The sequence below is a fragment of the Sciurus carolinensis genome, chromosome 8 (assembly GCF_902686445.1).
Source record: "Sciurus carolinensis chromosome 8, mSciCar1.2, whole genome shotgun sequence".
In the NCBI taxonomy this organism is placed as follows: domain Eukaryota; kingdom Metazoa; phylum Chordata; class Mammalia; order Rodentia; family Sciuridae; genus Sciurus; species Sciurus carolinensis.
The window spans coordinates 14768790-14782934 of record NC_062220.1 but is presented as its reverse complement, the minus strand read 5'-3'; the positions used below and the strand labels follow the sequence as shown (position 1 = coordinate 14782934).

At 34.5% G+C, this 14145-nt stretch overlaps 1 protein-coding gene across 1 annotated transcript in view; it reads right to left on the bottom strand.

The window, feature by feature from the left end:
• Positions 1-14145, bottom strand: part of Braf (B-Raf proto-oncogene, serine/threonine kinase) — a 182111-nt gene that overhangs the window by 87808 nt on the left and 80158 nt on the right. The window contains 1 exon segment of the mRNA XM_047560012.1: positions 443-706. Coding sequence (XP_047415968.1) covers positions 443-706 — 264 coding nt within the window.

Sequence of the window (14145 nt, the reverse complement as noted above, 5' to 3'; positions counted from 1 at the left end):
ATTTCTTTGCTTTAAATGTTATTTACAGGGTATGCAGTTCCAGAGATGATACTAATAATAAACAATAAAGAGTTATACATACAAGGTGAAAAATATCAAGGACGCTAAAAAATTCAACATTTGATAATAAGACAGAATAGAGATTTCTCAAGGGGGAACAATCTTACCTGACAGACAACAAACAAGCTCAAGTCTTGAATTCTGATTTTTAACTTGTACTTAGACTTAAGTGTTGTTCAAGTTTGGCAGACAGTTTTAAATGTCAAATCTGACACTATCATTTGTCCCTGTTAAGGTGTACAGACTTTGGCATCAAATAATCATGCGCTTCCATTCTTGTTTGAAACAAATGTTCCCATTTGCATAACCTCTGAATATGAAGTGATGAAATATTAATTTTCAACAACTAGTCTGTCTGAAAAAGACAAAGAAAATGACTCACCACTGTCCTCTGTTTGTTGGGCAGGAAGACTCTAACGATAGGTTTTTGTGGTGACTTGGGGTTGCTCCGTGACACATCTGTGGGATTTTGAAAAACTGAAAGAGATGAAGGTAGCACTGAAAGGCTAGAAGAGGAAGAAGATGTAACGGTGTCCATTGATGCAGAGCTAGAAACAGAAAAATCAGTTCCATTCCCCAGGGATTCCAATAACTGTTGTTCTCTTTGTTGGAGGGCATCTAGCTTGCTGGTGTATTCTTCATAGGCCTATAAAATAAAGTAGACTCACATTGAATCTGGACTTTGCCTGACATAAACAAAAAATATGAAGTTTCAGTCTTTAATTAAAACCTTATAATCTAGCTAACAGGGTTTTAAGTCAGAAGTTACAAAATAAGTGCTGAAAATACTGTAAATGAATACTTTCACTTTTAAATGGATAAACTACTGTAAGATACTACTACATTACACTGAGAAACCTGACCTATATATGTGATGTCTAGATGGTTCATGAATATTAATTTAAAAAGTATGTATTTTCCTATTTTGGAGCCAAAGAACAGCTACTTCTGTTTCCACTAAGTTTTATTTTCCAGAAAGCTGTAGGTATATAAAATCTCAGTCTCTCAGTCTCTCTCTCTCTCTCTCTCTCTCTCTCTCTCTCTCTCTCTCTCTCTCTCATATACACACTCATAACACACTCACACTCACTCTCTCTCACTTCAGTAACAGAAAAAGAAGTTGAAAACAAGAAGGGTTAAAAGGGATTCGTCAAAATACAAGATTGAGGTATATAGCCAGATCTTGTTGTTAGTCCCAAAATCTCTTCAGGATGTGTGACAGTCACCTTCTTCCTTAAATACTTTACTTTTTTTCTATTTATGTATGTATTTATTTATTTGCCATATTGGGGACTGAACTCAGGAATGCTATATCCACATTCCTTTTCATTTTTTATTTTGAGTCAGGGTTGGTAAGCCTTGAACCTGTGATCCTCCTGAGTAGCCTGGATTAAAAATACCACAGATTTCTTCTTTCCCTACCAAATACTGCTTAGAAAATAAGAACTGTATTTGAAAATGTGACTTATAACCCATCAAGAAATTCTGGGACCACTATGCAATGCTATATCCTCAGCGTTTTTCATTTGACTAAGGCTATCAGAACAACTGACTACATAAGGTATCAAATTCTAAAGGAAGAGATGACACTGAAAGTAAAGAGATGGAATAAATCAGATGCTATTATGTCCACAGTTATTATTTAAGGTAGTGGTAATTTCACTTTTAAGTATCATACATGAGAAACAGTACACTCTAGATATCAGGTGAAAATTAGCAAGGAGGGGGGTTTAGAAAGGTTATCACTTGGATGGAGGATATATACAGGGAGGAGAGACCTATGTACAGAAGAAATTCTTTAACATAGTAGGGAGATGTTAAAGTTTAAGACACAGAGGAAAAACTACAAACTGGTAAAGCAGAATGCCACATAGTATGTGGAACAGAACAAGGGATCAATGTGTTTGTAGAATTTAAGCAAACAGGAAAACAATAAGACTAGAAAAATGGTAAGAGACAAGGGTGCGTAGAGTGTATATGGCATCCTCTACAGTCTGATATTTATTCTATAAGTAAAGGAAAATTGCCAAAGAAAAAGGAGAATAAAAAAGAAATTTCATTTCAGTAAAGGTTATAGCAGCACCCTGATAGGCTCTATCTTACTTACCACATAACTTTGAAGGAAGAAAAAAAAAAAAAATGGGGGGGGGAAAGGGGGAGTAAAATGAACTACTAAGGTAAGAGAACTAAACTACATCAAAATACCCTCTCCTCCTTTACAACTTGCTAATTGCCCTATTCTGATCCTAAATTATTTCAGAGAATATCAGGGCAGTATACACATATCAATTCAAATTTGTGTGAGCTATAATTCTGTTTAGCTTTTGGTTCCAAACAAAAGGCATCTTTCTCAAAGTGATTCATTTACTCAATAAATATATATTTAGTGCACATGTGTCTGGCATTGTTTAGGGTTTAGACTACAAAAATAAATAAGACAGACAAAACTTTAACCCTTTGAAGATTATATACATGCAAGCTAGGAGGCAACAGCTTCCTCTAGTATACATAACTATTCTTATTAATGTCATCTGGGCAGGTCCATTTACTACACAAGACTGGGCTTAGGAAAGGTAATGAAGTTGTGGAAACAATTTTCCTAATGGTATTTCCTTATCAAAATGTTAGCTTTAATTTTTGAAAATATACGGATTCCTCCACTATGGCTTACAAACTCTCATTTCACACTTATCAGCAGTCCTTCTTTTATGTATGACACATCTATGTACTCTGCCTCTCTTCATCCTTGCAGCTGTTGTTCACCAAGGCACCTGGGTCCTTTCGCCTCATTACGCCTGCCTTAGAGTTACCTAAATCTCATCTCTGAAGGTATTTATTTCTATTTACCTTCAAGGCCCAGAGACATTCAAACCACAGTATTTACAAAAGAAATCCACCTTTCACGACCCTACATGCACATACTTATATACCTTCTTCAATTTACAACTTACTACCACATTTTCAGGTCAACATTAATACCTCAAGTCATTTCTCAGATTTGGGTCACTGTTGTCTTCCTCCCCCTTCCTCTATGGCTCATAATTTCAATAATGCCATTGTAGCATCTTAGTTCTCTAGCTAGTTCTTCTTTCAACTATTCCATTTTTCTCTCAAGTTACCACATATTTGCTGGAGAAAAGGACAAAACTAGGACAGTTTTGTTCTAGGACAGTTTCCATCATCAATTCATGGAACTTAAGACTCATCAGGTCCTCCGCACTATTTGCCTGACATTTTTTACTTGTTTTTAACAGCATCATAATTTTTTAAATCATATTTATTCTTTTTTTGTTGGGGGGGTGTGAAAGGGATTGAACTCAGGGGTTCTCGATCACTGAGCTACATCCCCAGTTCTATTTTGTATTTTATTTAGAGACAGGGTCTCACTGAGTTGCTTAGTGCCTTCACTTTTGCTGAGGCTGGCTTTGAACTCGAATCCTCCTGCCTAAGCTTCCTGAACCGCTGGGATTACAAGTGTGGGTCACTGAACCCATCATATTTATCCCAACCTTCTTTATTTTTCTATGAATCCCAATCTCATCCTCCAACCTTTAATTCATTCTGGAAACAACATTACCTTCCACTTAAATCTTAAAGATTAAAGTCATCAAATGAAAGCTTCCTCTACTTTTTGTCTAAACAATTTGAGTCCTTCCCCAACCTTCTACTCTTAATTTAGCACTAGCACTATTCAAGGGCCTCAACTATGGTGGCCTTGGTCCATCATCATTACCATTTCCTCTTGATATCTTCTATGTTTCCCCTTTCTCCTGTTTCCTAACTACAAATATGGGCAAGTCATATACTTCAACAACTACCACCAAAAAAATTCCTTTGGTTCTTTAAAATGTTGCTGATACCAGACACTTTTTCTGAATGCAACTTTTCAAAATCCCTACTTCTCATCAAAACCCTAATTAAGATAAAAGCCAGAGAAAAGAAAAAAGGAAAAAAAGAGATAAAAGTCACAAGAGCTATTCTTTAATCTCCTCTAGAGTATTAATCATACCCTTCTTTATATGGCTAATTTTTCTTACCTCTGAAATAATTGGGGGGGTTAAATGAGATGGTTATAATGAAAACATAACAGAAAATAACAGAGGCTGGTGAGGATGTGGCAAAACTGGGACCCTCATATACTGTTGGCAGGAATGTAAAATAGTGCAAGGGCATGGGAAAACTGGTAGTTCCTTGAAACATAAGAGTTCATAGGACCCAGCAATTCTAAACCTAGGCACACAACCAAGAGAAATGAAAAACCTATGTCTACATATGAACCTATGTCTGTATATGAAAGCTCACAGAATTATTAACAATAACCAAAAAGTATAAATATCCCTCTTTTTCATCAGTTGATGAATGGATACAGAAAATGTTTTATTCATATAACAGAACATCAGTTAGCCATAAAATGAAATGAAGTATTATTACCTGCTACAAGATGGATAAACACTGAAAACATAATGTTAAGTAAAAGCTTCCAGTTACAAAAGGCCACACAGTGTATATGATTCCATTTATTAAAATGTTAATGGAGACAAATCCATAAGAACAGATAGATCAGTGGTTTCTAAGGGCAGAAGGGAATGAACACTAATGAATTAAGGATTCTTTTCTAAAGGTGATAAAGGAGTTTTAGAGTTAGTGATGATGTTGTACAACTTATTGTAATAATATTAAAAAGTACTGAATCATTCAGTACTGAAGAAAAAAAAGAAACTCTTGGGAAGAAATATTTAGGGCAAACACATCTTTTCTGTCTTTAGATGATGGCTGAAAACAGAGAACCACAACTGAGAAGACAAATTTGAAATTCCTTAGAGTACTAGAGCTTATTTCATTATATTTATCATGAAGGCAATCAACAAAAAGCTAATTATTATCTGTCAGCAGGAGAAAGTCTAGAACAACTTAAAATCTAGTTTTTAAATAAATTAGTATATGGAAAAAAAAGAAAATCAAGAGGATTTCTGATGGTGACATAATTTCTCTATTTTGCTACAAGGAAAAGACAGGGATAGGTAGATAATGACTTATCTCCTTACAGAAACATCATGTAATGAAATAACTACAGTACAATTTCTACTTGCCAGTGTACAAACTAATGTGAAGAAAAACTGTTGATACTGGAAAAATTGACTCTACTCTCATTTTAGGAAATGTTAGTAAGTATGGTCAATAGGTCTAGGGCTAAAAGAGACCTAATTTTTGTCAATAAGATATAAAGGGAAGACTTACAGGGAATTTTGGGGAAAGTGTTTCCTCTCAGCAAGAACTCAAAATACAAGAGAATCTGTTTTCTGCTTTCTCTTTGAGAATTTTCTGAGAAAGAAAGTCTCAGAGCTGCTATAGCCTTGACCCAAAAAAAAAAAAAAAAAAGCCAAAAATGATTGTAGAGATACAATCCAGTGTTTGACAACCTTGAGTATACAATCAATCTTAGAATAATTTACCTCCATTCTTCTTGTTAAGGGAAAATAAAACCTCTATTTGTTTTGTCAACCTGTTTTTGGCAATTTCTATTTCTTGTATTTAAAGTACTAATAATTTGTACAGATCTGGATATATTCTGATTTTCTGATCTTTCCTCTAACATTTTTATCTGTTTTTATTGTTTTCTGAAACATTTCTTTCAATATTTCTTAATTTGTATACATATACACAAGTCTGTGAATTCATATATGCGTATATAGAATTTTTTTTTTCTGTATAGTAATTTTAGTTTCCAAGAGTTCTGTTACTTTTGCATCTTTAGAACTATGACACAAAATGGATTACTCTTATCTTCTCTTAGCTCTGATGTTAATTATAGTTACTTTCAGATTTTCTTCGGTTTTCTGCATTATTTCTGAGTTCCTATCACCATATTTGCAGTTGTCTTCCCAGCTAAAAGTTTTCTTTCTTAACTATATGGTTATTCTTTGCTGGGATTACAGTAGGCCTCCAGAGACACCTGTATCCCAGCAGCTCTGGAGGCTGAGGGAGAAGGATCCAAGTTCAAAGCTAGCCTCAGCCAAAGCAAGCAACTCAGTAAGACCCTGTTTCTAAATAAAACGTAAAATAGGGCTGGGAATGTGGTTTAGTGGTCAAGTGTCACTGAGTTCAATTCTTGGTACAAAGAAAAAAAAAAAAACCCTCTTAAAATGTCAATCATAAGCAAAGCAATCTACAGATTCAATGCAATCTCTACCAAAATCCTGATGACCTACTTACAGAATTTAAAAAACAAAACAGAACAAAACAAAACCTTTTCTAAAATTCATATGACACTTCAAGGGACCCAGAATAGCTAAAACAATCTTGAAAAAGAACAATGTTAGAGAACTCACACTTCTGATTACAAAACTTACTACAAAGTTAGAGATCAAACAATCACAGACATATAGACCAACAGAGCAGAAAGCCCAGAAATAGACTCTCCCAAATATGACAAGAGGGTCAAGGCTATTCAATTGGGAAAGAATAGTCTTCTTGATAAATTGTGTAGGGAAATTGGCTATCCATGTGTGAAAAAATGAAAATGGACCCTTACCTTATACTGTATACAAAAATTAACTCAAAATGGATCAAAGATCAAAACATAAGAGCTAAAACTATAAAACTCCTACAGGAAAAAATAAATGACACTGGATTTGGTATTAAATTTTAAATATTATTGTGCCTCTAAAACAACAGGCTACCAAAGGAGAACTAGTTAAGTTGGCCTTTATCAAAAGAAAAGGAAAAAAAAAAAAAAAAAAAAAAAAACTTCTGTGAATCAAAGGATACTTCAACAGAGTGAAAAAGGAAACCACAGGATGGGAGGAATATCTATGAATCATTTATCTGATAAAGCCTGATATCCAGAACATTAAAAAAAATGTTTTAATGCTATAACCAATATCCAAACAACCCAATTGAGAAATGAGCAAAATGCTTAAATAGACATTTTTTCAAGGAAGATATACGAATGGCCAATAAGAACATGAAAGGATCCTCAACATCACTAGCCATCAGAAAAATGCAAATCAAAACCACAAAAAGATACTACTCCTCACCCACAAGGATGGCTACTATCGAAAACAAAAACAAGAAAATAATGTGTTGGTGAAGATCTGGAGAAATCAGAACCCTTGTGTACTGCTATCAAGAATGTAAGGCAGAAAAGAATTCACAACTAGAAAGCCCACACTACAAAACAAACTCAGTAAGATATTTCATGAACAAGAAATGAAAAATAAAAATGAAAAACAGCAAAGGGAGAACTACACTAAAAGAACAGTCAATCAATGGAGAAACTAATTCAAATTAAAAACCAGAAATAAATCATATGACAGAAAATAAAAATAACATTGAATGTAAATGGCCTAAATTCATCAATCAAAAGGTTGGCAGACTGGATTAAAAAACAAGATCCAACAATATGCTGTCTCCAAGAGACTCACCTCATAGGCAAAGACACCCATAAACTAAAGGTGAAAGGATGGGAAAAAACATCTCTAACATGGATCATGAAAATAAGCAGGGTTTCCTATCCTCATATTAGATAAAGTGAACTTCAAGTCAAAGTTAATAAGAAGGGACAAAGAAGGACATTTCATACTGCTTAAGGCAATTATACAACAACAAAACACACCGATCATAAATATTTATGCCCCAAATGATGGAGCATCTACATACATCAAACCCTTCTCAATTTCAAGAAGCAAACAGACCGTAACATAATAATACTAGGTGGCTTTAACTCACCTCTCTCACCACTGGATAGATCCTACAAACAAAAACTAAATAAAGTATAGAATTACAAAATACAATTAATAATTTAGACCTAACAGACATATATAGAATATTTCATCATCAAGGACCAAATACACTTTCTTCTCAGCAACACACAGATCCTTCTCCTAAACAGATCATATTTTAGGCCACAAAGCAACTCTTAGCAAATACAAAAAAAGAGAGAGAGATAATACCTTGCATTCTCTCAGATCATAATAGAATGAAATTAGAAATCAATGATAAAATAAAAATAGAAACTGCTCTAACACCTGAATACTAAATAATATGCTACTGAATGACCAATGGATAGTGGAAGAAATCAGTGATGAAATTGAGAATAGCAATACAACACATCAAAATCTCTGGGACACTATGACATCGACAAAACAAAAAGCTGGTTCTTCGAACAAAAATTAATAAAATCAACAAACCCTTAGCCAAGCTAACAAAGAGAAACAGAAAACTCAAATTAATAAAATTCACAATGTAAAAGGAAATATCATAATGGATCTTATTTTGAAAATGTATACTCTAATAGAAAATCTTGAAGACATGGACAAACTTTTAGACACATACAACCTACCCAAAATGAAGGAGGACAAAGAAAATTTAAACATCAATTTTAAGCAGTGAAACTGAAGATACCATCAAAAGTCCACCAAGAAAGAAAAGTCCAGGACCAGACAGATTCTCAACTGAGTTTTACCAGACATTCAAAGAAGAACTAACACCAACTCTACTCAAATTATTCCATGAAACAGAAAAGGAGGAAACCCTTCCAAACTCATTCTATGAGGCTACTATCACCCTGATACCAAAACCAGGCAATGACACATCAAGGACAGAAAATTTCAGATCAATATCCCTAATGAACATAGATACAAAAATTCTCAATACTGGCAAATCACATACAAAACATATTAAAAAGATGGTGCACCATGATCAGGTAGGGTTCATCCCAGGGATGCAAGGCTGGTTCAACATACAGAAATTGATGAATTAATTCATCACATTGAAAGACTTCAAGAATTACATGATTATCTCAAAAGATGCAGAAAAAGCATTTAACAATACAGCTATCCATTCGTGTTCAAAACACTAGGAAAAACACAGGAACATTCCTCAAAATTATAAAAGCTATACATGCTACACCTAAGGCCAACATCATTCTAAATGGAGAAAAATTGAAAGCATTACCTCTAAAAACAGGAACTAGACAGGGATGCCCTCTTTCACCACTTCTATTCAACAAAGTCCTTGAAATTCTAGCCAGAGCAATTAGACAAAAGAAAGAAATTAAAGGGATACAAAAAGGAAAATAAGAACTCAAACTATCCCTATTGGCTGACAACATGATTCTATGTTTAGAAGATCCCAAAAAGTCCACCAGAAAGCTTCATGAACTCATGAACAAAATCAGCAAAGTAGCAGGATATAAAATTAACACCCATAAATCAACTGAATTCTTATACATCAGTCATGAATCAACTGAAAGAAATTAGGAAAACTATCCCATTCACAATAGCCTCAAAGAAAATAAAATATTTGGGAATCAATCTAACAAAAGAGGCGAAAGACCTCCACAAAGAAAACTAAAGAACACTAAAGAAAGAAAATGAAGAAGACCTGAGAAGATGGAAAGATCTCCCACATTTCTGAATTAATATTGTCAAAACGGCCATACTACTACAAGCATTATACAGATTCAGTGCAATTCCTATTAAGGTTCTGATGATGTTCTTCATAGAAATAGAAAAAGCAGTCATGAAAATCATTTGGAAAAATAAGAGGCCCAGAATAGCCAATACAATCTTTGGCAAGGAAAGTGAAGCAGGAGGCATCACAATACCAGACCTTCAATTATACTACAGAACTATAGTAACAAAAACGACATGGTATTGACACCAAAACAGACATGAAAACCAATGGTACAGAACAGAAGACACAGAGACAAACCCACATAAATATAGTTATCTCATACTAGACAAAGGTGCCATAAACATACGTTGGAGAAAAGATAGCCTCTTTGACAAATGGTGCTGGGAAAACTGGAAATCCACATGTAACAAAGTGAAATTAGAACTCTATCTCTCAACCCTGCACAAAACTCAATCCAAAGTGGATTAAGTAGGCATGAGACCACAGACCATGAGCCTACCAGAAGAAAAAGGAGGCCCAAAACTATATCATTGTCAGCTTGGGAACTGAATTCCTTAACAAGACTCCTAAGGCACAAGAAAAAAAAGCAAGGATCAATAAATGGGATTGTATCAAACTAGAATGCTTCCTCACAGCAAAGGAAACAATTAAGAACATGAAGAGAGAGCCTAAAGAATGGGAGAAGATCTCTGCCAACTGCACCTCAGATACAGCATCAATCTCCAGGATATATAAAGAACTCAAAAAACTTAACACCAAAAAAAAAACCCCCAAATAATCCAATCAATAAATGGGTAAAGGAAATGAACAGTCACTTTACAGAAGAAATACGACTGGTCAACAAATACATGAAAAAATGTTCAACATCACTAGCAATTAGACAAAAGGAAATTAAAACTACACTGAGATTTCATCTCACTCTAGTCAGAATGGCAATTATCAAGAGTACAAGTAACAATAAATGTTGGAGAGGATGTGGGAGAAAAGGTACACTCATACAAGGCTGGTGGGACTGCAAATTGGTGCAACCACTCTGGAAAGTAGTATGGAGATTCCTCAGAAAACTTGGAATGAAATCACCATTTGACCCAGTTATCCTACTCCTTGGCAAAAAAAAGTTCCAAAGGACTTAAAATCAGTATACTATAGTTTTGCGGCCACTTCAATTTTTGTAGCAGCTCAATTCACGATAGCTAAGCTGTGGAACCAACCTAGGTGCCCTTCAACAAATGAATGGATAAAGAAAATGTGGTACATATACACGGTGGAATATTACTCAGCCATAAAGAATGAAAATCTTTTGCCAGTAAATGTATGGAACTGGAGACTATCATGCTAAGTGAAATAAGCCAATCCCTCAAACCAAAGGTTGAATGTTTTCTCTGATATTCAAATGATGACTCACTATAGGCCAGAGGGGATGGAGGAGTGAAGGTTCACTGAATTGGAGCAGAGGCGGAGGGATAGGAAAGACAGTAGAATAAAACAGTTGTAACTTTCCTATGTTCATATATAAATACACGATCAGTGTAACTCCATATCATGTACAACCACAAGAATGGGAATTTATACTTCATGTATGCATGATACATCAATACATTCCACTGTCATGTTTAACTAAAAACAACAAATAAAAACTTATAGGGGCTGGGGCAGTAGCTCAGTGGTAGAGTACTTGCCTAGCACAAGCAAGGAACTGGGTTCAATCCTAGCACCACATAAAAATAAATAAAATTTAAAAAAAACTTATAAAAAATGTAAGGCATTGCAAGCGCACTGTTAAAAGTCTTGGCAATTTCCTTAAAAACTTAAATAGAATTACCATACAATCCTGCAATTCTATTTTTTTGCTATATTTCCATAAAAACTGAAAAGGACTGTTATTTGTACAGCCATGTTCATAGAAGCATTCTTCATAACAGTGAAAGCAACCCAAGTGGTCCACTGACAAATGAATGCCTAAACCAAATGTGGCACATACATATAATGGAATATTATTTAGGCTTCAAAAGGAAGGAAATTTTGCTAGGCGGGGTGGTGTGCACCTGTAATTCCAGCAACTCAGAAGGCTGAGGCAGGACGATTTGAATTCAAAGCCAGCCTTAGCAAAAGTGAGTGCTAAGCAACTCAGTGAGATCCTCTCTCAAAATAAAATACAAAATAGTGCTGGGGATGTGGCTCAGTGGCCAAGTGAACCTGAGTTCAATTGAAGGGTACTAAAATAAAATAAAATTTTTTTAAAAAAGGATGGAAATTTTTATGCATGCATTATCCATGTTGAAGCATGGCTAAATCATAAAGACATTATGCTGAGTGAAAAAAGCCCATCACAAAAGGACTAATATTGTATGATTCTATAAGAGTATTAAAATTCATATAAACAGGAGAATGGCGGTTATTATATATTGGGAAGAGAGAGGAAAGGGGAATTAGTAGTTAATGGATAAAAAGGTTCAGTGTGGGATGATAAAGATCTTCTGGAGAACTTGGTCCTTACTTCTGCAAGAACTGTGATCCAAAAACGCTGTCTGTATTATTTCTTATTTCTTCTTTTTCACATGTATTGATGGTCTTTTTTTTTTTTTTTTTAAATCTTGTGATTGGCCACTATACTTGTAAAAAGATAGATATTCTTGTTTCCAAGTCACAGGCAGAAATTTTCATATTAGATAGAACTAAATATAATTCACTTATTTATTTAGGTCTTCAATATTCTTAAGAATCTTTCTCTAATAAATTTAATCAAGAAAATAAGTTACCAACATGTTCTTTGTTAAAAAAAATCTTCTGGAGATAAATAATGGTAATGGTTGCATAAGACTATGAATGCCATACCACCACAGAACTGTATATCTAAAAGTTGTTATAATATTAAATTTTCTGAATATTTCACCCCTATAAAAGGAAAAAAGAAAAAGCGTTAAGGACTCTTAGGTGGTGGATTAGAAACCTGTAGAACGGTGGGTATAGACTTGGCTTTCATTGAAGGGTCTTGAAATACCAGAACCTACAAGTCTTTTCTCTTGGACTGATCAGTTTTCATAGGCAAGAATTCTGTAATCTCTAGCCAGGGTCTCCTTCACAGTATATCAAATGTTGTAAAGTACAATGTTCAAGTTCACTTATATGTTCACCGTCTATACCTCCATTCCCTGACTCAAGCACAGCTATTTCAAGGCAGAAATTTAGGGTCTTTTAAGAAACTATATAAAACTCAATCCTTAAATTACCACATGTGTAATCTTATTCTCATATTATGAGGTGGGATGCAGGGAAACTGAGTAACCTGTATGCAGGAACTAAAGCACGATTGGGATTCAAAAATACTTTTGATGTGACCTCACTGGCTCACCTTAATCACTATATTTTATGGCCCTCTATGTATCTGTGTGTGTATATTTGCGTGTTTGTTTGTTTATACATAAACATACATGTGTAAAAATATTTTTAAAAACACGATATATAGCTAAAAATTATGTAGCACTAGAATCTCTTAAGCTTTGTTTATTTACCTGCAAAATGGGGATAACAAGAATACCTACCATCTATCACCAAGCTCAAAGTAACGATAAGGATTAAATTAATAAATGCATTTAACACAGTATTGAGCACACATTAAGTTACAGGTTTGTTACTGTTAATGATCAGTCTTCAAATATTAAAGAGTCTGAAGAGTATGTGTGTGGAGGAGGAGGTGAATCACTACTATTGAAAGACATGGTTACTTCTGCAAATGTATTATATTTGAGCATGGGGGAAAAGTTCCCAAGACATAGAAATGGGTGTGTGATAAATTGCTGCTTACAGTCTAACTCTGATTAACAAAGAATTGTCAGTTTTACTAGGACTATTTATCTCTTTATGACTCTTTTGCTTGGCATCCTAAGACATCCAAGTAAAAGGGACAGCATGAGATATTAGAAAATATACTAACTAGTATCCAGATAAAAATTCTAGTCCTAGCACTGACTATAACTAGTGTGCTGTTTGTAAGTCATACGAAGAGGAGGAAAAGAATAGAACAGTTTATTAGCTGGTTGGTATTTCCAAACTTCCAACATTTATTTTACCCTGTTTAGATTTGGGGGGCAGGGTGGCAGGAGGTGCTGGGGACTGAACACAAGACTTGTGCCTGCTAGGCCAGGGCTCTACCACTGCTACATGCCCCTCATTCCAAGATTTATTTCAGAAATGCAAATTTACTTTCTCATGAAATAACAAAGAATTTTTCCTTTAAAAAGTAATTAGAGTATTATATTAGAAATTTAGTTAGGAGTCTTTTAATTTATGCTTTAAAATCCCTGTCATTTGGAGCCAAATGATAATCTAATCATTTATCATTTAGAGTTGTCTTCCTTTATGACTAGTGATTACAGCTGAAGTAGCTTTCATAGAGAAAGGCAGTGGAGGGTAATGGTGTGCCTTGTGTACTGTATAATCTGCCTAGATTTGGGAACAGCTGACTCACTATGGAACCAGGCTGACTTCCTGAAGGAAACGAAGGTCAAGAAGGTTTATCAGTGATTAAAACAGTACCCACTATTTCACAGGATTAAGACTAACACAAAGACTAACTCTCTATATAAATTTGCAATCATAACCAAGGCTTGATACAAATCTCAAGGAACTATTAAACAGAAAAGCTAAGCAACATTGGGTTAGTTCAAG